This window comes from Echinops telfairi, unplaced genomic scaffold (assembly GCF_000313985.2).
Source record: "Echinops telfairi isolate 266 unplaced genomic scaffold, ASM31398v2 ScPeMD7_7463;HRSCAF=8501, whole genome shotgun sequence".
NCBI lineage: Eukaryota > Metazoa > Chordata > Mammalia > Afrosoricida > Tenrecidae > Echinops > Echinops telfairi.
This window is the reverse complement of record NW_022111363.1, coordinates 4,058,982-4,082,096: the sequence shown is the minus strand read 5'-3', so window position 1 is coordinate 4,082,096 and position 23,115 is coordinate 4,058,982. Positions and strand designations below refer to the sequence as shown.

The window sequence follows — 23,115 nt, the reverse complement described above, 5'->3', positions numbered from 1 at the left end:
AAGTGAGGACAACTTTACATAATAAAACATCTATAACTCAGAGCCCGCCTGTAGTTCTTTGGGGGTAGGGACCGAGGGATTTCTTCTGTGATTCCTGTGCCAAATGTGGCACATGCACACTGCTGCTCAGTGTGTTTGGGTCAGATCAGGGCTGGCCAACCCTAGCCCAAGGGGCTAATCTGACCTGTCCTCTCTTTTGGTCAATAAAGGTTTACTGGAACAGTAGCCCTTAACTGTTCATGTGTTATCTGTGGCTGCTTTTGTGCTGCCCTGGCAGTGTTGAGAAGTTGTGATGGTGACCACGTGACCTGCAAAACCTAATACAGCCCCTTATAGAAAACACTTGCTTACCCCTGGGTCAGAGCAATCATTTGTTTTGAATGAAAATATAGTAAGGCATATCATGAAGTAGAGTGTGTCCAGAGGCTAATTGGAAGCTCAATTCCTTTAGCACAACCCCCAAAATGTTTTTAACACAACAGTAACATGACCTGCAATAATGAGAATATAACTTATTGTGCTACTGGGTGACAGCCTCTATTCTAAGAATGTTACATGTTTTAACCTATTCAACTTCGATCGCAACCACATTGTGAGTCTGTGTGGCTCAATGTCCGCTATACGTTTTGGGGCATAGGTGTTATGTGCTTTGGCCATTGTATAAACGCCTGTGTCCACGGGGTGCTGGGCTTCAGGAGGCAGTGGCCCACAGGCTGCTGTGTGGCATGTGGCGTGTGGCCTGGGCAGCTCCCCTGCAGTTGCCTCAGGTCCCACCTAGTGTTCACTGCTTTCTCAGCTAACCCAGCTGCAGGGAAGTCCAGCTCCCCTTTGAGAACTTGCCCTGGGGCAGGGATGGTGTGAACCAAGGAGCCAAAGGGCCCCTGAGCCCAAGCTGGGGCCCCTGGGGCACACACCTCTCCATTAGGGTTCTGTGGGACCCCTCTGGGCAAAACACGAGAACCAGACTCGCTGAGTCAAGGGAGCCGGGGTTGGGGGTGTGGCCCTGCACCTCCATCATGGCTGACCAGGGGCTTCTGGGCCACATGCAGCCACTGAGCAAAAGTGGGGCTGTGTCCTGACGATGAGGATCCGCGACTCCGACACCTGGGACGTTTCCCAGGTGGACGTTAAGTGGCTTGTACCGGTAGTTAGGTACTATTATTATAGCCATTTTATAGATGAGGAAACAGACCTGCAGTTCCATAGTTCTAGGTATTGTAATTCCAGAACCTGCACGTTTTCTTTATTGCTATCCTATTTTTTCGGGTGAAGTTTCCTTTGGGATTCTTAATGAATTACAGATTGGAGCACACAAATTTTGCTTACAACCTCAGGTTGTTAATAAATCTGTTAAGGGGTAAAGATTCCATCCCTAGAAGTAATGAATCTGAAATGAAACTGTGGACTTTGCCTTTAGCATAGGACTTTAGTTTTTTTTTATGTTAAACTTACTAATCCATTCTTATGCAACCCTGAATTTTGTACTATAGTTAGAAAAGCCATTCCGCTTCAAGGATAAAATACTTCTCTCAGGTTTTCTGCTAGATTTTTGCATTTGAAATTTTGATCTGTGTGGGGTTTCTCTCCTAGTGAATGTTGTGCACCATGGATCCACTTGTCTTTGTTTCCATTATAAGCCTACCACCTGTTCCATCTAGCCCATCTTATTCTGTGGAAGTGGATGTCATCTCTGTGGATTCTGGTCTACTTTCTTCTGCCGGTCCACTGGACTCTCCAGTCGTATGTACACTAGTGCCATGCTCTTAATTTTTGACTTTATCACTGATTTTAGTACCTTGCTTCTTGTTTTCATGTCAATTCTGACCCCCAGAGACTCTGTATGACAGGGTTGAACTGCCCCATACGGTTTGTGAGGCTATCAATCTTCCCAGAAACGACCTCCTCACTGTTTTTCTCGTATGAAATAACAGTTCCTAAGTTTCAACCGCCCATCTTCCAGTTGGCAGCCCAGTGAGAACCCACGATGCCACCAGGGCTCCCAGTGTTACGAGTTGGGCTGCGATCACATGGTCAGCAGTTTGAGACCCACAGCAGCTTCTCGGAGGAAAGACTGGGCTTGCTATTGCCGCAAACAGTTCTGTCTGGTATGGCGTATAAAGGATGTTTTGCATTCAAAAGGACAGAGTCTAAAGTCCCAGTGGTCTGTAGCACACAGCCTGGGTCACCAAAGGCTGGAGAGAAACTAGATCCAAAGTGTCCAATTAGGAACCTACTACCAGGTGTATTCTCCCCTTGAGTTCTATGTAAATAAGTATCGTTAAGGGAGGTTGCTCCTCCCTGTTGCCTACCAACAGCAATATATGGCTGTCTCCGAGCTCTACATGCCCCATCCTGGTCCCTGTGGTAGAAGTAAGTGTCGGTTGGCATGGGGTGACCTGAGCACAGTGTTGCAGGGCAGCAGCCGACAGGGTCTTCTCTTCTCCCCACATCTTCAAGGTGTTTAGATGTTCAACGCTTGTTTACTTTTTCCATTATGTTTATCAGAAGCTTCAATCTCATATTTCTTGATTTCTTTCATGGTTGTGTCCTCTGTTAGAATGTCGTTTTCCTACGGGCAGCAACCATCTGTCTCTTATTCATGGCTATCCAGAACACCTGGCACATAGGAAGTACTCAGAAAATATTGATAAAATCAGCGAACCCATTAGTCCCTGACAGCCACGGTCCCGTGAAGACAAACACCTTGCTTTGCTAGTTCCAGGTGTCCCACCCTCCAAAGCCTGATGGAGAGGACTCCTAATGGTGATGTCTGCCTAGCTTGGGCTGTGATCAGCTCCAGCACTGCTGCTGCTGCTTGAGCATTTATTTCTTTATTCCTGGGGCAGCTGGTAACATGTTCCAATGGTTATCTGATCTGTACTTTTCCCTTATAGGAGAGACAGCTCCTAACTCGGTACGCTTCCCTCTCCTGTTCCTCCAGAAATCTTGCAAAGAAAGCTTCTCTTAAGGCTAATTCCAACAGCAAAACAGCAAAAACATTATAGCTCTCGATCTATAGCACCTTCATGGAAGAGATGTGTTCAGTGTGCAGAGGAAGAAGCCTGTCTGCGTATCAACCCGCTTCATCATCTCAGATATCCCTAGTCCCTCGGCCGAATAAGCCACCACCTTCTCTCTGTTCCCTTAGCTCAGAGTGAGCAGCTGTGGTGTAAGGTGTATCACCTGGTTTATCCGTTTGTAAGGTTCTCAAGGGGCTGAGTCATTTGTAGTTGTTCAAGGCATGCTTGTTGAATGAGTGATGAGTGCTTTTCCAGTTCTTGGAAGAGTTTATTATGTTGTTCTGGTAAGACTGTCCTTGCTTCTGGCTATCGCTGTTGGCATTTGCCCACGTCTTTTGCCACGCTGCGGTCCTCGTCTTACTTCGTTATCTGTCTTTGATGTGCCAGGCTTCAGATCATCTTCTTGGAGTCTGATGGCAGCTTTCTTGTTTCAGGGGTATCATTGTAAACTCTGGTGAAAAGAAAAAAGTTACATGTGCTCATTGTTTAGATTAAGAGAAATAGTACCTGCTTACTGATGAGATTTAGAAAGTAAAACCATAATAGAAAAAAATATATATATTATGAGTTTTGTTTTTTTAACCCACGCCGTATTTCTCTTACCTACTCCCAACCCCTCCTACCTCTCCTTACAGAGATTCTTGAATTTGCAAGAGAGATTGGCATTGACCCCAACAAAGAACCAGAACTGATGTGGTTGGCACGGGAGGGCATTGTGGCCCCACTGCCCATGGAGTGGAAACCATGGTAAGTTAGCACCAGGTGAGGCTTGCCCATGGACTTGGCTGGCTGAAGGCCATGGTACCTGACATCAGACATCAGCTTTTGCTGGCCACCATCCTCCTATCCTACACCAAATTAGACACAGCAGTGTGCAATTATTATTATTATTATTATTGTTCTTTTGCTAGGCTGGCCACCCAATGCTTTGTGCCTGAGCACAGGCTGAATTGATGGTCACTCTGATGAAAGTGAGGAGCTCTGGTGGTGCTGTTGGGCAAGCATTGGACTGTTAACCGCAAGCCGGGCAGTTCAAACCCACCAGCTGCTCCAAGGGAACACGATGAGGCTATTTGTTCCCATACAGCTATACAGTTTCAGAAACCCTATAGATCGCTATAAGTTGGACTTGCCAGTGGATTTAGTTTTTGGTTTTTGTGAAAACGATTCGTGCCTTGGCTGTTACCGGAAAGGCTGGAGGTGCATGTCTACCAGAGTCGCCTTGGAAGAAAGGCCTGACGAGATATCCCCCAAAACATCAGCCATGCAAGCAAACCCCAAGGAGTTCAGTTCTTCTTTGGCAACATGGAGGCCCCGTGGGTTGGCCTTGACTGGAGGACAGCTGGTTTGGTTTGGGTTATAACAGGATTTAGTACTTATGTGTCAGGAGCCCGGGTGGCATAGTGGTTACGGGTTGGGCTGCTATCTGCAGGGCCAGCAGTTTGAAACCACCAGCCGGGAGAACAGTGGGGCTTTCCACTCCCGTAAGGAGTTACAGTCTCGGAAACCCACAGGGGCAGTTCAACCTGGTCGGCATCAACTTGATGGTCGTGAGTTTGGTTTTGGCTTGGGTCCTTAGGTTTCGAGTCAAAGAGCCGCTGTCCTGGGCCAGGTCTCGTATGTCTTGGGCATGTGAAGGAGATGCCATTATTTCTTGCAAATCAAAACTGAGAATGACAGTTTTACCTCTCTAGTGGGTCAAAAATGATGTGGGTTGCTCCGGAGGTCCTTGTGAGCCTCCTCAGCTTGGCTGGGGGGTTCTGCCTTGGCAACCTGCTGTGACGGGCTTGGCCGTTCCTGAATTTGTGTAAGCTGATTGTGGATGGCGTCTTAGTTGCCGACATCAGACATCAACCCAAATGCCCGATGTGCTGTTGTAACCCAAAGGCTCTGGGTGTCTTTATAGAGAGAAGTTACCTTTCTCACCATTCTGAAGGCTAAAAGTCCAGATCAGGCTAGTGCCAAACCAGCCAGACACCCAGTGCCTTCCTTGCGGGGGTCCTGGGTATGCCTTGTCAACCTGGCCTGTGGGCCATCCTCACACGGCATCTGCCGTGCTCGGATCTACCTCCTTCTGTGTCTAGCCCACTCTTCGTAGAATGCAGAAGTGATTAGGCATAAGACACATCCTACAAGGCATGGCCCCATTTAGTATTACAGAGCACGATCTCATCCACAGACATGCAGCCAGGATTCCAGCATATGTTTTGGTTGGGGGAGTCGGGGAACGGACACAATTCAACCGTAGGGACCACTTGTGAATTTGTTCATATTCTGGTTTTGAGTCAGAGCTCTCAGGGCTGCAGGAGCAGAGGCCCCCTTGGGCTATCTCAGGGAAAGAGAAGTTTGGGGGTGGGTGGGGACTGGCCAAAGGAGGAGCGCTCAAAGGCCCAGCAGCTGCCACTCCTGACTCTCTCCTTGTCCCGAGTCGCCGTGGTGCTGTTTTCCGTGTCCGTCCGCTCTCCTCGACCTTCCCGCTTCCTCTCCATGGGTGAGGTTGTCTCCCTGAAGTGTGTGCTGTCCATCTACTTCCTGCGTCACAGTGGATTTTCCCGATGTTTGCCCCAGACTTGTCTCCAGATGGCTCCCTCTTAGGCTGGCAGGACGCGATTTTGTGCGCAAGATGGAAGGATCATGTTTTTATCCTTACCGTTTATTGCTTTGGCCATACCTCACAATGATTTCCACCCTCGGCTGGCTCCTCTCAGCTTTTCCTCACGTGGCAGCCTTCTTGTTTTCGTGATCCGTCTAGCCGCCTTTCCTTGGGCCTTCTCCAGTTCCCTGACATCTCTCTTGTCATAAATCTGTCGGCACTGCACCCGGCACTCCAGATGCTGAAGATTCAGCGGTTGGTTTTGCGGGATAGGTGTGTAGGATGGTGGCTTCTGCTTTGTGTCCGATACCTGTCCTGGTGGAACATCGCTGTGGGCCATCTGTACCTCCCGTCTCTGTGTACCTGCTCGTGTGACTCACTCGCTGGTCTCAGGAGGACAGCTTGGACTGTTTTTCACTTTTTAGGAAAATATAAATCATTCAAATTTATGCATACTGCCATCTTTTTGGCTTGCTCCCCTTCCCAGGGGTAATTACTATTCATTGATGATTCCCCCCACCCCCAAACTTCTGGAAGAATTTGTGTAGAATTGGCATTATTATGTTCTTACTATTTTGGATTCCGTTTTCTGTCTTTATGTTTGTTAACTTTTTATTCTAAGATAGGTGAAGGTCCACAGAGCAAAAGAGTTTTCCTTCAACAAGTCATTCGCAGTTTGTTTTGTGTCCTTGCCTGCAATCCCACCATGTGACACCACTTTATCCCATTCCCTCCCTGTGATTTTCATGTCCATTCCTTCTTCTTGCCTAACCCTCAGGTGGACGTGGTCCTGGGGTGAAATAACGGTTGAGTATTCTGTGGTTGTGTACCTCCCTAGGGTTACTCCCCCTCATATAGGGCCCTCTGAGAAGCCCTGGTCCCAGAGTGGGTTACCTGTCAGCAAGATCAGCGGTTTGAACCAACCAGCCACTTCACGGAAGAAAGATGAAACTTTCTGTTGCCGTGAAACGTGCAGCCTGGAAACCCAGCGGGGGCAGTTCCACTCTGTTTCATAGAGTTACTAGGGGTCCGTGGGATCCCCTTTCTTTGGGAGGGGTATACATATGGATCTCTTACAGCCAGTTGGCCAACTAGCTGCCTTCCAAACCTTTTGGCAAAGATGAGTGAGTGCCTCTAGTGCCTCGTCAGCTTCTGGAAGCATTTCAGTCGGCATCCCCCCAATTCCCGCAGCCTTGTTTTTGGCTATTGCTTTCCATGCAGGTTGGACTTCTTCCTTCAGGAGCATCAGTTCTTGCCCATCTACGGCCTCTTGAAATGGTCGAATTGTCAGCTCATTATTCTTGGTACAGTGACTGTGTATTGTTCCACCGTCTTGTCACGCTTCCTCCCTCAGTCAGTCTTTTGCCCCTGCTATCTTTCAATCGTGAAATTCAAAGTTTGAATTTTTCCTCGAGTTCTTTCAGTTTGAGATATGCGGAGTGTGTTCTTTCTTTTTGGTTTCTAGCCCTTTGAAATTTTCAATTATTGGACTTTATCATTTCTTCCATTTGCCTTAGCTACTCTCTAATTAAGAGCAAGTAACTCACTGTTTAAAAAAAAATAGCAAAACTCAAAAATCCTCGCAACTGCACCAATAGCTGACATCTTGATAAATGGAGAAAAATGGAAGTTGTCAGGAATTTCATCTTGCTTGGATGCACAATCAAAGCTCATGCAAGCAGTAGTCAAGCGATCAAACAACACATTGCATTAGTCAATCTGCTGCACCAGACCTCTCTAGAGTGTTGGAAAACAAGGATGTTGCTTGGAGGACGAAGGTGTGCCTGACCCATGCCATGCTATTTCCAGTAGCCTCATGTGCATGTGAAAATTGGACATCGAATAAGGAAGACCGAAGAAAGATCAGTGCATTTGAATTTATGGTGCTGGTGAAGAACAGGATAAACAGATCTGTCTTGGAAGAAGTGCAGCCAGAATGCTCCTTCGAGGCAAGGATGGTGAGACTTCATCTCACTTACTTTGGACATGCTGTCAGGAGAGCCCAGTCCCCGGAGAAGGACATCATGCTTCGTAAAGGGGAGGGCCAGTGAAAACAGGAAGGCCCTCAGCAAACTGGCTCCACACAGTGGACGCAGCAATAATAGGCCCCAACGTAAGAACAGTTGTGTCCAACACTTCGCTGGACCAGGAAGTGTTTCTCCGTGTTGTACATAGAGTCGCTACAAGTCTTAGCCGACTCAACAACACTTCCCAACACGAGTCCGCGTTGACTCAGTGATGGTGGGTTTGGTTTAGTTTGGATGAAAATTGAGCCATAAGAGTGAGTTCAAGTGCAAGCCTGAAGGTGACCAAGAGCCATAATCTTAGGGTTCTACCAGTCTCTATCTGACCAGTAAGCCTTATCTTTGTTGATCGGCAATTAACAAAAAGCAAACAATATTATATGAATAGGTTTGACCCAAAAATCGGGGTTCGCCCAGTTAGATTAAAAATCAACAGCTCATCATTTGTTCTCTCTTTTGGCCCATTTGAAATTGTTTTAGTTTTTATGATTTTCTGTTATCTTTTCAACTGAGGCTTTTCTATGTTTTATTTTGTCCTTGTGGTTGGGTTCTTGTTTCTGTGTTTTTGCTTTTGTATGTTTTTCTCAACAGGAAATCCAGAATAGGTAAATCTACAGAGACAGCGACTGTATTAATCGTTTCCTGGAGTGATAGCAAGGGGAGGTTAGGGAAAATGGGGAGCTGATAATAACAAATACAAGAAAGAAAAAAAGTTCTGAAATTGATGGTAGTAATGATTGCACCCTCTTTTTAATGGGTTTAAACTATTGAGCTGTATGAAATGTGAATTATATGTCAATAAAACTGTTAAAGTTAAAAAAAATTAGTTGTTAAAAATATCAACAAATAGAACAATGAAACCTAACATGGATAACTAGAAAGCCCAACACTTTAATATAAGAATGCTTACTGTGAAACTTAAAGCTTTATATGTGACCAAGACAAAAGTCCATACATTCAAGGCAAAAAGCCCCTCCTCCTTCTGTTCGGACAGTTTCCTTGCAGATGTTGTTCAGCCTCTACCCTTCTATTGAAAGATGTGACCAGACATTCATTTGATCTCCCATATTTTTTCCTAATTATATCCTATATCCCTGTGTGCTACTCTGTGATATTGTATAACACAATCCGGCATATAATGTGTCACAGACAATATTTATGGATTATTGATCCCCGGTGTGTCCTGCTCTTGTTTCATCACATGCATATACCTGCCCTGGGGCATTTCCCTTTATGCCTCCATTTCCAGAAACTTGTCAAGGTTTTAATAAAATACTAGTGAAAAAAAAATCTAGGTTCTTTAAAAAAATTGTTTTTAGACAGTCAATTCTGACTCCTGGCAGCCCTATAGGACAGAGTAGAACGACGTCTGTCGGTGTCTGAGACGCCACTCTGTACGGGCGTGCAAAGCCTCGGCTTCCTCTCTCAGAGCAGCTGGTGGTTCTGCACACGACCTTGTGGCTAGCAGCCCAAGGCGTAATCACTGAATCCTTTTTTTTTAAAGAAAATTAAATAAGCAAGCTACTGCAATATTAAGGAAAAAGAAAAGCTGTATAGAAGGAGGACATTATCAAAGATCTAGCAGGGATTCTGAAACCATAAAAGAAATTTATGAATTGAAGATGGAAACTTAGTTCAAATGGACAGTTTCCTGAAAGAAAAAAAAAGTTACCAAAAGTAAATAAGGAAGAGCTATATTGAATCCACCTCATTTTCAGACTCCATGCAGCTTCTGTCTACTAGAACCTCTAAGAGCTGTGTTGTTGGTGCTGCGGAGTGGGCTCTGACGGCTCGTGAACGTTTGTACCGCAGAACGAACCCCGTCTGACTGCACCGTCTGCACGGTCACTGCCATGTTGGAGGACATGGGTGCAGCCACGGTGCTCTTCCCGGGCCTCGGGGGCTTTCTTCTTTTCCCCTGATCCTCCGCTTTGCCCAGCGTGATGTCCTTCTTTAAGGTCTGGCCCCTCTTGATCACATGTCCAGAGTCCATGAAACAAAAGTCTCTCGATCCTTGATTCTCAGGAGCATTCTGGCTGCATTTCTTCCCACAGAGCTCTGTCTGTTCTTCTGGCAGTCCATGGCAGTCCGTGGCACATTCTTCCTTCTCCCCAACACACAGGCCTCCCACTTCTCTCTGTACACGAGCCACCTGAAAATACCATTGCTTGGTAACATCTTATTTCTTTAAACGCTAAAGACTTCTATTGCAGCAAGTCTGCCCAGTGCACTATATCATATCATTTCTTGGACTGCTTCTTCCATGATGTTCATTATGGATCCATGTAACACGAAGTCCTTGACAACTTCAATCTTTGGTCCAGTGGTGAGAATTTTTTCCCTCTTCTTTATGCTGAAATATAAGACGTACTGAAGGTTGTAGTGTTTGATCTTCGCCAGAAAGTGTTTCAAGTCCGCATCCTTTTCAGTACACAAGGCTGTGTCATCTCCCTATTAATGAGTCGTTAATGAGTCGTCTTCCGTGTTCTTTATATAATCTCGCTTCCTGGATTATTTGCTAAGCTATGGATTGAATAAGTAAGACGTTATAAATCCTTAACATAATGGCTTATTCAGCACAGCAGCTGGATGCACAAGAAGAATAATGAAAGTCAGTCATGCAAAGCAGCGGTGCCCCTGCATCAACAGTCAATTAGAAGGACCAGAGCCATTTTTAAAGACCCCATTTGAAATGGCAACAAAAGATTACAGGGCACTCTGGAATCAGGGTAACCAAGGCGATGCTATATTTAAAATACAGTAGTATACAGAAAATTGAAGGAGATAATTTAAGCATAAAAAAGACTTGGAAAACTTTGAGAAACTAAATTTCTTAGGAAAGCGTAAAGGAACAAGATTGTCCAGGCAAATTTACAGAATATATAGGAAGCAGGTTCCCTCCCAGTATCAACTCTTGTTCTATAGCTCCAGCTGTGAAAGCACCGACCCTCTCAGAAACTAGAAACACACGAACAAATTCAATCTAAAATAAACAGAAGAAGAAGGTAATAAAGATCAGAGTGGCAGTCAAGAGAAGAAAAGGAAGAGCGTGAGAGACGACTGAATGCAGGCAAAACCTGGCCGGCCCTCGAGAAGAGTCTGCGTGAGAGGATGTGCAGGATTTAAATCTCCATAGGGCCAAAGTACTTCCTGCTAAAACCTAGCAGCTCTACCAGCATTATAGATGACTACTCATTTTAGATGTTATCAGTCGAAAAGTTGTCTATCACAACAAAATTTGTCAGTCCCAGGGCAGCCAGCATGCCAGATGTTTCCACTTGCAGTTTCCAAATGACAAAATTGAGTTGTCCCTCTATTGGCTGTTTGTGTCTCTTCTGTGATTTACTTAATTTTGTAAAAACTGTAATCTGGATGGGGGTTCATGTTTAAGATTATTATGTGCTTTACTTTATTTTTTTTAATCTCTTGCCATTTTATCTATTAGATTATCTACTTTTTACTTTTCGTTTTTAAGGTGGTGAACTCTAATTATTTTGGATATTACTTTTAGTACTACTATTTTTGCCATTTTTTCTTTTTATCATTTTATTGGGGGCTCGTACAATTCTTATCACAATCCATCCATCCATCCATTGTGTCAAGCACATTTGTACATTTGTTGCCATCATTCTCAGAACATTTGCTTTCTACTATTTTGCTATTTTATCCCACCTGCATAACTTTTAATTTTGTCTATGGTTTCTTTCTTCATACCAAAATGTAGAATTCTTCACTAATCGTTTTTTTTTTGGTTCTTTTCACTCTGTGGCTTTAGTAGTTTAGTGGCACGTGGTTCAATGCTCAGATGCTAACAGCAAGGTTGGTGGTTCGAAGCTACGAGGTGCTCCGTGGGGCGGTGGTGTGGCAGTCTGCCTCCATTAAGATTTGCACATTAGAAACCCCACGGGAACAGTTTGACTCTGCCCTTAGGGTTTCTCAGAGTTGGAATCCACTTGATGGCACTGCGTTTGATTGGACGGCTTACTTTGTTTATGAAGTTATCACCCTGCATTTTCTTCTTATCGTAGTTTGCTTTTTAATGTTAAGCTCATTCATCTGGAACTTATGTTGGTGAATGCCATTGTACGGGCGTCTCAATGTGTAGTCTTTCACCTCGGTGCCACCTATGGAATGAATAGCTCCTTTTCCCTTACTGATCCGAAATGCCACCTTTCCTCTAAAGCACAGTCTTACACATAAATGGGTTGTTTCTAGGCTCTGTGGGTCTTATTCTGTTAATCGATTTGTCTCATAATTTTGAAAGTACCCCACTGTCAAGATTTTTTTGATTTACTTTGGTATCATTGCCGTTTGTTTTGTTGTCGCGAGTACACACAGCAGAACAGACACCAACCCAACAACCTCTGTGTGTGTCACTCAGGGGCACTGATCATGGTATTCTTACACAGATAATGAGCACAGTTTTTTAACGCACTTTTGGGGGAGCTCACCTGCAGTCCCCTCTCATGAGGTCTTTTCATAAATGCACTATCTAGTGTTTTACAGCAACGTATTTTTAAAATATCGACATAGCACGTTTACAAAAATACCTTCCAGGGAGCCAGGGAGGACGAGGCTGGAAGAAAAACAGATTACACACATAATTTGAATAAAACTACGGCACCTTCTTCCACTTGTGCAGCCAGTCTTCCTTTCCTTTTCTGATGTGTTCTTGCCCCATTAACATAAGCTTACTGCCCCCTACGATTCCCATCAGTCATTTGAGGTGCTGTTTTTAATTTTCTCCCAGATAGATAGATCTTAGGAGAGCAGACTTCCTTTACCAGTTAAGCTAAACTGTTGTTTGGTTTTAAGAAGACTTGAGGGGATATTTTTAACTTTAGGTTCAAAGTTTAACGATTATCTCAGGGGAATAGTTTCAAGGGGTCATCTAGCCTCCATGGCTAGAAAGTCTGGGCTCTGTAATAATTTGAAATTCTCTTCTGCATTTCCCACACTTTGATCACGATTATTCTATAGATTCTTTGATCAGAATGTTTAAAAACGGCAGCTCGGTATCATCCACGTTTACAAGGACCTAGTTAGAACTTTACTGAGATTGTATTGATACCCTTATAGACTTGAGTTGTTCCATTTGGGCATGTGATCTGTCTCTCCAATTGCGTTTCCTTTTTGCCTCACTTTCCAGTAAAGCTTTATGAAATTCTTAGACATTTTGGGTTTGTGCCTGGGTATGTTCTTTTCTTTGTTAGCTGTTCTGGATCTTGATGGTGGATAGGATGGATGGTTTACCTTGGACTTGTCCAAGTTGAAACACAAACTAACAAAACACACCTTCTACATTATTTTTACCACCTAGAGTTGTCACCTCTTAGGAGTTTAGATTCTTCTGCAAACCTAGAGCTTTGGCAATGAATTTTTCTTCCTTTTCAACTCTCACTGCCATCGAGTTAATGCCGACTCATGGTGACCTGCTGTGGGTTTGAGACTGTAACTCTTTAAGGGAGTAGAAAGCCCTGTCTTTCTCCAGAGGAGTGACTGGTGGTTTTGAACTGCCAACCATGCAGATGGCAGCCCAATGCATAACCACTACACCACCAGGGCTCCTTATAAGAATATTAAGGTCTGTCCTTAACACTATCCTTAAGGTACTATAATGTTTATAGTTCTCCACCTAAATACAATGAAGGTTATTTCTGATCTACTTTAGCATGGGTAGATAACCCCAATGATTATATGTTTCCCTCTAGTGTAGTCCTTAGGTATCCCGGTCACTTGCTCCTTTATCTAATCTAATTCTCTTTCCTTAGCCAAGTGGTACCCGTCTATTGAATCTTTTTCTGTATTGTCTCCCCTCTTAACTTTTCTTCTTCTACCTTCTTCTCTTTCCTTGCCTTTTTCTCTTTTTTCCCTCTTCTTTTTCCTAGTACTTTTGACCTGAGCAGGTGTTAACTTCTTAAAAAATTTTAATTTTATTATTTATTTATTTTCATCCTTTCATTGGGGGCTCGTACAGCTCTTATCACAATCCATCCATCCATCCATGTGTCAAGCACATTTGTTCATCTGTTGCCATCATCATTCGCAAAACATTTTCTTTCTACTTGAGCCCTTGGTATCAGCTCTTCATTTTTTCCCCTCCCTCCCTCCCTCCCCACCCCCTCCTTCATCAATCCTTGATAATTTATAAATTATTATTTTTTTTCATGTCTTTCACTGGCTGATGTCTCCCTTCACCCACTTTTCTGTTGTCGGTCCCCCCGGGAAGGGATTATATGTCAATCATTGTGATTGGTTCCCCCTTTTTCTCCCCGCACCTTCCCCTTCCCCTCCTGGTATGGCTACTCTCATTATTGGTCCTGAGGGGTTGAGGTGTTAACTTCTGACCTCTGCTTCCCACCCGCAGCCAGGACATCACAGGTGATATTTACTACTTCAACTTTGCCAATGGGCAGTCCACCTGGGACCATCCTTGTGATGAGCACTATCGGAATCTGGTCATCCAAGAGCGGGGGAAGCTGTCGACTGGGGCCGTCAAGAAGAAGGAGAAGAAGAAGAAGAAGGAGAAGAAAGACAAGAAGGACAAAGAGACTTCCAGAAGTCCCCTGGTGAGTTAGTGCATGTTAGCTTGCACAAGGGGCCGAGGCGGAGACCCAAGAGGAGATTGGGAACTCCCGGTGCTTGCTCAGAAGGAAGGTCTAGGGAGGGTTCTGCTTCCCAAGAACACAGGCCTGGAGACCTTGTGGAGCACAGTTCTATTCTAACACACATGGGCTGTCAAGTTAGAGACCAAAACATGAAGGATGTCTGTAGCTGGACCGAGAGATTAAAATCGAACAATGTCCTACATCCTTTTTGGTGCATCATCTAAATTGTGCCTACCACCTGGCAGCATTTCCTTTTAGCTTCTAGAAGTTAGCCTCTTTAAACAAATTTTCTCTGTCTCTGTCTCTGTCTCTTCTTGGCCTTGGGAAGCACATGATCGGTTGCAGGGTTAGAGAGAGGGCGAGAGCTCTGCCGAGGATGGCATTTTGCAGTAGTAGTCTGAGAAGTGATGCCACGCGGAGGCTGGTGGGCCTGGATACGCAGAGGGTCTTCCTACTGTGGACTCATGATCTGTCCTCCAACCGTGCGAATTCCTAGGTGTCAGGTGTAGCCACAGTTCAGTCGTCAGAACACCAGTGCCTTCAAGATCCCAAACGTTAGGCTGGGGGCTCTGCCTGCTCCTGTGGGTGGTCTGTGTTGCCAGTGGCTTGGTACACGTTGGGAAATTGACACCTGATTGTAACGTGACAGCCTGGGTTCCAGTAGCGTTTTTCCTAGTGTCTTACAGAAGACAGACTTTTATTGCTCCGTCCCCTAACGGGGTGCCAAGTTAGGCAGGCTCCACTCCATGGGGTCCACCAGAGACCAGCTCTCCTCCCTCTCATTGTCACCCCGCTCCCCCCATGGAGTGCAGTCTTCATCTGCGGGGCCCGAACTAACTCCGTGTGGTCAGGTGGCTTTTCCACTCAGAGATCAAAGTGCTCTTTCCCACTCTGTTCCCCCCCCCCCACCCCCACGTGGGCCGGGACCTAGAAGGCCCAGTTCGGAACCTCCGGTCCTAGGGGGAGAAGGAAGAGAAGCTGAGGCTGGGAGCCTTGCTGGATGGAGGCTGCCCCCGGCACCTGGCGGCAGCACAGGGACTCTCAGGTGTTCCTTTTCACCCAGGTGTGGGCAGGTGGGGCACCGTGAGGAGAGAAGGTGCGGTATGGCGCTCCGGTGGGGAGCGTTGGGGGTCCTGCCTGCCCTTCCAGTAGCCCAGCGGTTCTCCCTTTTGCTCATGGTCTTGCTTCCCACCAGAGACTGCTGTGTACTTCTCAGTGGAGATAGGCCCCATCTTCCTTCCCAGGGCTCCGTGCTGGCTTTGAACGCCTGACGATGGATTTATTCTGAGTTCTATCCTTTCCAGGCTCTGCGGAGACTTCCTCCTCCTTCCCTGCAGGCCCCCCCCCCCCAGTTCATGGTTCTGAGCTACAAGTTCACAAGCCTACTCTTCTAGCTGGAGAAAGGAGGGCAAGTGGTTTCTAAATAGGTTGAATGATCTAATAGTCAAATGTGTTTGAAAGGCGAAAGGTGGGTGATGGCTTTTCACTATTGGACACCATAACCTGGCGCTTGGGCAGGCTGACCAAAGGTGGGCAGAGGGAGTGCAGTGAGGGGACTGAGGTGGGCGGGTGGGCGCTGACCGAGCTCTAGATGTGTGGCAGTGCTCATGGACTGCCCAGTTAGAAAGGGCTCCTTCTCTGGTTTCTGGAGGAGAGGACAGTTGGATTGCCTATCTGGTTCTTGGGCCTTTGTCCAGGGGTGAGAGACTCAGGCAAGTACGTGTGCTGGACTCAGGCGGCCTGGTCCTCTGGCAGTGCGCACTCCCAGGCTGGGTGGTGGGGAGTGGGGCTGTTTGCAGAGGGTGGTTGCTTTTTGAGGGTCTCCACTAGTGCTGAGATTTTCAAGTGTGCAGACCTCACCCAGCAGGACCGACTGCCCGCTTTGGTGGAGGCTCTAGCTAGCCATTCCCAAGGCTCAGGACACTGTTTTTTCCTTTCCTCTCTTCTCCCTTCTTTGGACATTTCTCGTAGTCCTGGGTAAGCTCGGGGGAGGGTGTGTGTGTGTGTGTGTGTGTGTTATAAAACTGACCAGTCACAGTGCCTGGTCACTAACTGGTACCTCCAGGGCAAGGTAGTTGGCGATTTTACCCTGGGGATAATCCATGGATCATTTCAACCCCGCAGCGTAGTAAAGCTCTGATTGCAAATTGCTTCCTCCAAAGAAGTTCACTGCAACCAAGAGAAGCAGAGTTGCTCTGACTGAAGTTGGGGGTGGGTGGGTCTTGGCTGTCCCCCTCCCTCGCACGCACGCACCCACACGCGCGCACACACGCGCACACACGCGCATGAATGCACGCACATGCGTACACACACACACACACACACACATACGCACACGAATGCACGCACATGCACACATGCACGAGACAGTGGTCCCAGAGGTACCGCCCTCCTCAGGGTCTATGGATTGAGATTTGCAAACAGTTAATATGGTCCGGGCTCCTCTTTGTAAATCAGAAAACTGGGGCCCAGGAAACAGCGCGGGAGGGGGCCTCAAGAAGTTTGAGGAAACACAGAAAGAAGAGGTAATGGAATTTCCCCCACGAGCTTGTTGAAGCCCCCCCTCGCGTTGTCAACCTCGGGGACTTCTCTTCCCTCGGTGGCCCGTGCTTTCCTTTAAACAGAGGGTGGGCTTCTGCCGGGGGCTGAGGTAGCACGTGTAAGTCAGACACACTCTGTCTTCGTTTTCTCTGCATGTTTCTGTGCCCATCTAGGAGCCTGAGCAGGGACTTCTGCCTTCTGCCTCCTTCCTCCGAGGCCCGTCCCCTCTCCCGGCACCTGGGCTTGCTGGTTTGGACCTAGACCCAGAGCTGCAGGCTAGAAACGAGGGTGCTTTTAGGAAAGGGAAGAGCCCAGGCCTGCTGGGTGACCCACCCTGGCCTCTCATGAGCACTCTGCCCAGCAAGCTGCAGCCACTGCCCAAAGGCCAAGCTTCACGACCTCACCAGATCTTTGCGGACGTGGAGAAAATCTTAGGCAGGGCCCCAGCCCAATGCAGGACAGAGTCAGGGTATCAGCCGGGCCTGGGGAAACCCCACAAGCTGACAGAGAAAATCTACCTGGGGTTCTCAGACCCGGAAACAGAGGAGCTGGACTTGAGGACCAGGCAGCAGAAGCCCAGCGCTGCAGGCCCCGGGGACACCGAGCCTCCCCCGAGTGGGCGGAAGGTGGCGGAGAGCAGGAGCCAGGCTTCCAGTCACCCAAAGCTTCCCGAAACCAGCACGAGCCTGAAGCTGAGAGGGGAGCAGCCCAACCACAACGGAGCCACGCTGAGCTCCACAGGCCCCCGTGGGGATGAGGCCCGGAGCCCTGTCTCGCTGCCGTGTCCCGGGGAGGAACCCTCCCTGTCCCCTGGCTCCTCTGACCACATACTGCCCGACCGGAAGAGCAAGCTTCTGTTAGGGCGTAGCAGCAGCCCAGGGGAAGACCTGAGTTGGCAGGGTGTCCTTGAGGAAAGTGAGGGCATGGGCAGGGGGAGGAGGAGGAGAGAGCTCCCAGGATTGTGGATGGGACAGGTCTCCAAGCTTGTCAATAAGGACACCCCGGGGACCACCAGGGAAACAGAGCCCTGGGGCCCCAAGGCTCTAGGAGCCTCAGCCCAGGATGCCCCTTTGGGACACGTTTTGATACCAGCTGAGAATGCCCCTTCAGAGGGTGCCCCTGCTGTCCTGCCTGACAGTGAGAAGAGACCCACCCCGGGCTCTCCAGAGCCCCCCGATGTAGATCAGAAGCCTAGTGGCTCTGAGCCTGACCCAGAGAGCAGGAGCAACAGCAGCCTAGCCTCCCAGGTTGGCTCTCAGGTCCTGGGTGAGGTGAACAACTTCCCTTGGGACCCGCAGAGCTCCGGGGCTTCTGAGCCAGGAGCAGATCAGGTAGGGCTTGGGCTCAGAGTGCAACATGCCAGCCCCTTCCTAGAGCCCCAGATGCCCCCCGTCCAGAGCTCTGCAGACGAGCAGTCGGAGAGTGAAGACTACTCGGAGGACCAGAGGTTCTACCAGCACATCCTACAGATAGTCAAGATCTCCAGGCGGCTGCAGGGCCTGGGGCTGCCCAAGAGCATGCAGGAAATGCCGTGCAAAGACGTGGCCAGCATGTTCTCTTGCATAGCAGCCGAGTCTTCCAGGATGTCTAGTGAGGGGGAGCAGGAGGTCATCAGAGCCCTGGAGAGGGATGCGTGGCTTTCAGCGTGGGGGCAGGGGCTGCAGCAGCAGCTTCAGGACATGGCCCTTGCCCCTGCTGAGGAGGTCTCTCAGCCAGCCGGCGTCCAGTCCAGCAGCAGCCCCCCCAGGCAGGGGTTGACTGAGCCGAGCTCCAGCAGAGGGCTGGCTGCAGAGCCAGACAAGATACAGCTTCTCAACCAGGTACGCTTCATGGCGGGCACGGCCAAATGGCCTCCGAGGGGGCTGGTGGCGCTTCTGTGCTAACACAGCCGGTAGGGTCTGCACTCCTGCAGCTCCCCCCCGCCCCCCACTGGTGAAGAGAGAGCCCTTGACTCCCAGTGTGGCCCTGGTGTGGATTCTGGTTTCTTCCACCTCGTTCCTAAGGGCACCTATGACCTCTCTTTGCTGCACTGAGCTGTCCTTCACGGGCAGTTGACTTTGGGAAGGTGGTGTGGACCCTGGCTCTCCTGCAGGACGCAGGTGCTGTCCTGGGGTCTGGGGAGCCTTTTCCAGTAGCTCCTATCAAGGAGACCCCTACCCCAAGCTCCACACGCAGTCCTTCATCTGAGCCCCTGACAGCAGGAGAGTTCATGGCCTCACCAGGGTGGGAGCCCACCGAGCCGAGCACCTTGCTGTCATTGGTGAGCGGCCTGGCCTCCTAGGGTCCCCAGGAAACCCCATGGAAAAACCTGTCACCCATCTGTGGCGTTACTTCCTTCCCCACTGGGATCCCCAGTGGGCTGGGCTAACCCTGTCATTCTGACCCTTCATCCCCTTAAAGTGTCACACCATAGTCTTCATTCGGAAGAAAGCAGGTTGGATTGGAAACCACGGGGAAGGGAAGGCTTGTCTCCTCGTCTTAACTTCCTGCCGATTCTTTTGCTACTGCCCAGCTGTGGCTTTTACCCAGTTGTTAACCCTGGTGCCCAATTGCCGGTGTGCCCTGTTTCTCCACTAGCTCTAATAACTACTGTGGCACTATAAATATCAGATAAGCCACAGATTACCCTGCAAGTTTTAATTAGCCCAAGGGGGCAGCAAGTTTATCTGCTCCGAAGGACAACGGCCTGGCCCAGCCTTACACTTGGAGCTAATGGCCATCTATAGAAGAGGAACAGCTAGGAGCCAGGGATGTATAATTTCCCTGCTAACCACTGATTGGCTAAGGGCCTGGAGAACAAAGCCCTCAGCGTGCCTGTCTCCCTCCCTCAGCCCCCCAGCACGTTAGCAAATTAGCCATGTCAGGAGTCTCTAATTTTCTCTAAGTACAGTGGGGGAGAATCATGCTTGCTGATACCCAGGGCTAGTTGGGAGGGCTGAAGCTGGGAGGTGCAGGCCTTGGTTGCTCAGAGTTCACCTCAGACAGGCTCCCCTGATTCTCGAGCCTCCCCCCCCCCCCACCTGCCTTCCCCCAACATCTAGGAGAAAGTGTAAAATAGGGGCTTGGAGGTAGACCTGGTCCCCAGTGCCTCTCTGCCCTGGCTGTCCCTGTGGCTTGGGGTAGGCTCCTTACCCACCTCTGGTTTGTGCACGGGGGACCATGGCTAGAAGTCCAGCCTGCTTCAGGTGGTGGAGAGAGGTCCTCAGCCCAGTGCCTGGTGCTCGGGTCTCGTTGGCCAGTTCTGTTGTTGTCGGCTCCTTTGCTCCCACCTATGATACGTGACCAGCTCAGGTGACCCTGAACCTACTCGGGCTCAGAGAGGGCTTCTCCTGTCATCTCTCCGATGACCACCTGATGCCCTCCCCAGGCAGAAACAGGCCCTGAGGGCAGTCACCAGGCAGTCTGCCTCTCAGATGAGGCTGTGGGTGACTCGACGGACCCACTGCACTTTTTCAGCCTGACTCCCCCTCGGTTCCCTCTGCTTACCTCCCCCTTTGGCATTTGGCATTTATATGTTTTCAGTTCTAATTGCAAAGGGCTCTTTCTATCAGAATGTGATCCCTGCCTCTACCTCCAATAAGCCCAAATTGTTGTCGTGGAAGCCCCTCTAAGAATGACAGTTCCCTAACTCTGCAGTCGCCCTGGACCATGCACACAACTCCTTCACCTCGTTGTCTCACTTGAACTTCTCAGGGGACCTTCTTAGGCAGCCGGGTATGTGTCCTCCCCCTCCCGCAGATGCACAAACAGCCGGATCTGTCAGTGAGTCTCCGAGCGGCCCATTGCCTCGCAGACCCAGGCTCTTGCCCAGCCCCTGCCGGCATGCCGTCCTTATCCGCCCGCCTGAGGGCAGAGCCGGGACTGATGCTCCTTTCTTGTCTCTGCGAGGTCTCTTCCAACAGCCCCTCTCGGTGTAGAGGGAAGAGAGAGGGCTTTTGTTTATTTCTCACAAGGTGATACCTGCCCACAGTTAAAAAAATAAAATCACATGGTACCAACTCGTACCAGTGGGCATCGAGCAGGATGATGTAGCAGTTCTGTGGCGCGTGCCCCGCTCCCGAGACAATCACCCACCTCTGGGGTTCCTTTCCACTCTGGAGAGTATACTTTGCTGGCTCTTTCTGGATTCATGGCCTTCGGACTTGATCTGCAGAGGCTTTTACACGATGGCCTCTGAGGATTTTGTTTCTGCTTCCCCCTTCCCCACGCTTCCCGTCTGGCTCGGAGTGGGGAGGCGAGGGCAGGTGGTGGAGGGGCAGGGCCCGACCCCACCGTGAGCAGCGTCTGCCATGGGGCTAGGAGAAGCAGGAGACCAGCCTGTGACTTCTCACCCACTTGACGCCACGGTAATTTTGGGATGTTGTGTTTCATCAGCAGCCTCTGAGCGGAGGTGGTTTCACTTGGAGCGGGCGAGATTTGGAAGTTTTATTTTTGTGTCATCTCCCAGAGCACGCTGTTTCCGGGGGTGGGGGGGTGGGGGGGTGTGTGTGACCAGAGGTTTTCTGTTGCCCAGGCCTTGGGGTCCTCGCTGGCTCCAGTCCACATACCTCTCGGGGGCCTGGCTCCATTACGAGGCCTGCTGGATGCCCCACCCCCTGCTCTTCGTGGCTCTCCACGTGCGAACCTGGGCAGCTCGATGGAGTCCAGTCTGCTCGGAGATGTCCCGCTGGTAAGTACTGTCCCCCGGCCTCGGCGTGTTTAGTGACTGCAGGCCCTGTGGAGCCCCAGCCCAACAGTCGTGGCCTGCGGACCAGCAACAGCACGGTGGAGTGCTCAGAGCTCGCAGCCCCATCTTTGTTGGGGAGATTCCTCATCGTGTATGATGCTGAAGGTGGACCCCGCGGGGTGTGTGTGTGTGTGTGTGTGTGTTCAGAGTTGAGCCAGATCATAGATGTCCATGCTACTCTCGCATTCTTAGTCCACGCAGCCAGGGCAGCAGGACCAGAGAAGAGAGGGCTCCGCGTGGCTGGGCGTGGGTAGAGGCAGCTTCGTGGGCGCAGTAGGACGCGTTTTAGCAGAATGTAGGCAGACAGTGGGGCAAGCCGTGTATGGTTCCTAGAATCTTCCTGAGGGGTCCCTTGACTTTGCTCTTTTTTTTTCCGAGCCTCTGCAGGGTCTCAAGATGCCTACGGTTCCAAAGGGTCTCTTGGAGTCCATTCATGAGGATAAGAACAGCCTCAACCTCTTGGCTGTAGGGGAGGAGGCCAACGAGGAGGACAGTGACAACCAGGTGACGGTGTGAAGTCCTCCCCTGGCTTGGAGACCCCCTGTGCCACTTCAAAAGCAGCTAGAAGTGATTTGGCGGGCACCCCTTCTTTTCTTGACCCAGCTGTGTCTCCGAGGTCCAGCCCACAAAGCAGGACCATAGTCAGACAGGGGCTCTTTGGCCTCACCTGGTCAAGGACTGTCGTGGGAGCCTGTGTCTGGCGAGGCCCTGCTGGGAGGGCCCTGATGCCCGCGCTAGGCCCGCCTCCTGTTCAACAGCATCCCGCATGCCTGGCGCCCTGGGATGGCACTTGCTCATGCTGACCCTGCACCATTACTTGCTTTCAGAGTCTCCACAGCTCCAGTGAGCTGCTTAAGAACCTGCACCTGGACATTGGGGCGTTGGGCGGCGACTTTGAGTATGAGGTAAGAGCCCCAGACTGGCGCGTCCCCTCTTGATTAAGGCTGAGACTTTGTGGGGTGCCTGTTTGGGAAGAGAACCATTTCAGCTCAGACCTGCCCAGGTTGGATTCCTGGGACTTGGAAAAGGACAAGAGGGGGAAAGAATCTGTTTACTTGTCAAAGGAGCACAATGAGCACCCTTCTAGGTGCTGGGGGTCAGCCAGACATGCATGAGCTACGGTTTGCTGCCCTCGAAGACCCCAGAGTCTCAGAGAAGAGAGGAGTAAGTGAACACAGGGCAGAATATGATCGGGCCCCCTAAGCAGTGTGCGAGGGGAGAACTCAAGGGCTGCTGCCCATTTGGGGTGACCACGGAAGGTGTGGCGGAGAAGCTGACACCTGAGCTGATCCAGGAGGGATAATGGGAAAGACGAGAGATGAGAGGGAGAGAGGGCAGTTGGTGCCAGGTGAGTTGTGGGGAAGACGCGGCGTCTCTTTCCCCTGGAGTTCAGGGCACATGTGGGAGAGACGAGAGATGAGAGGGAGAGAGGGCAGTTGGTGCCAGGTGAGTTGTGGGGAAGACGCGGCGTCTCCTTCCCCTGGAGTTCAGGGCACATGTGGGAGAGACGAGAGAGAGAAGACTTTGAAGGCAGTTTGGCACTGGGTCATGGAGGACCTTGAGTGCCAGGCTGAGAAGTTTGAATTTGATTACACGTCCATCA

The 23,115-nt window shown here is 49.5% G+C and overlaps 1 protein-coding gene across 1 annotated transcript in view; it reads left to right on the top strand.

The window, feature by feature from the left end:
- The window catches only part of CEP164 (centrosomal protein 164), a 72,838-nt gene that overhangs the window by 9,199 nt on the left and 40,524 nt on the right, over window positions 1-23,115 (top strand). The window contains 5 exon segments of the mRNA XM_045283586.1: window positions 3,656-3,767; window positions 14,005-14,206; window positions 21,300-21,455; window positions 21,891-22,016; window positions 22,340-22,417. Coding sequence (XP_045139521.1) covers window positions 3,656-3,767; window positions 14,005-14,206; window positions 21,300-21,455; window positions 21,891-22,016; window positions 22,340-22,417 — 674 coding nt within the window.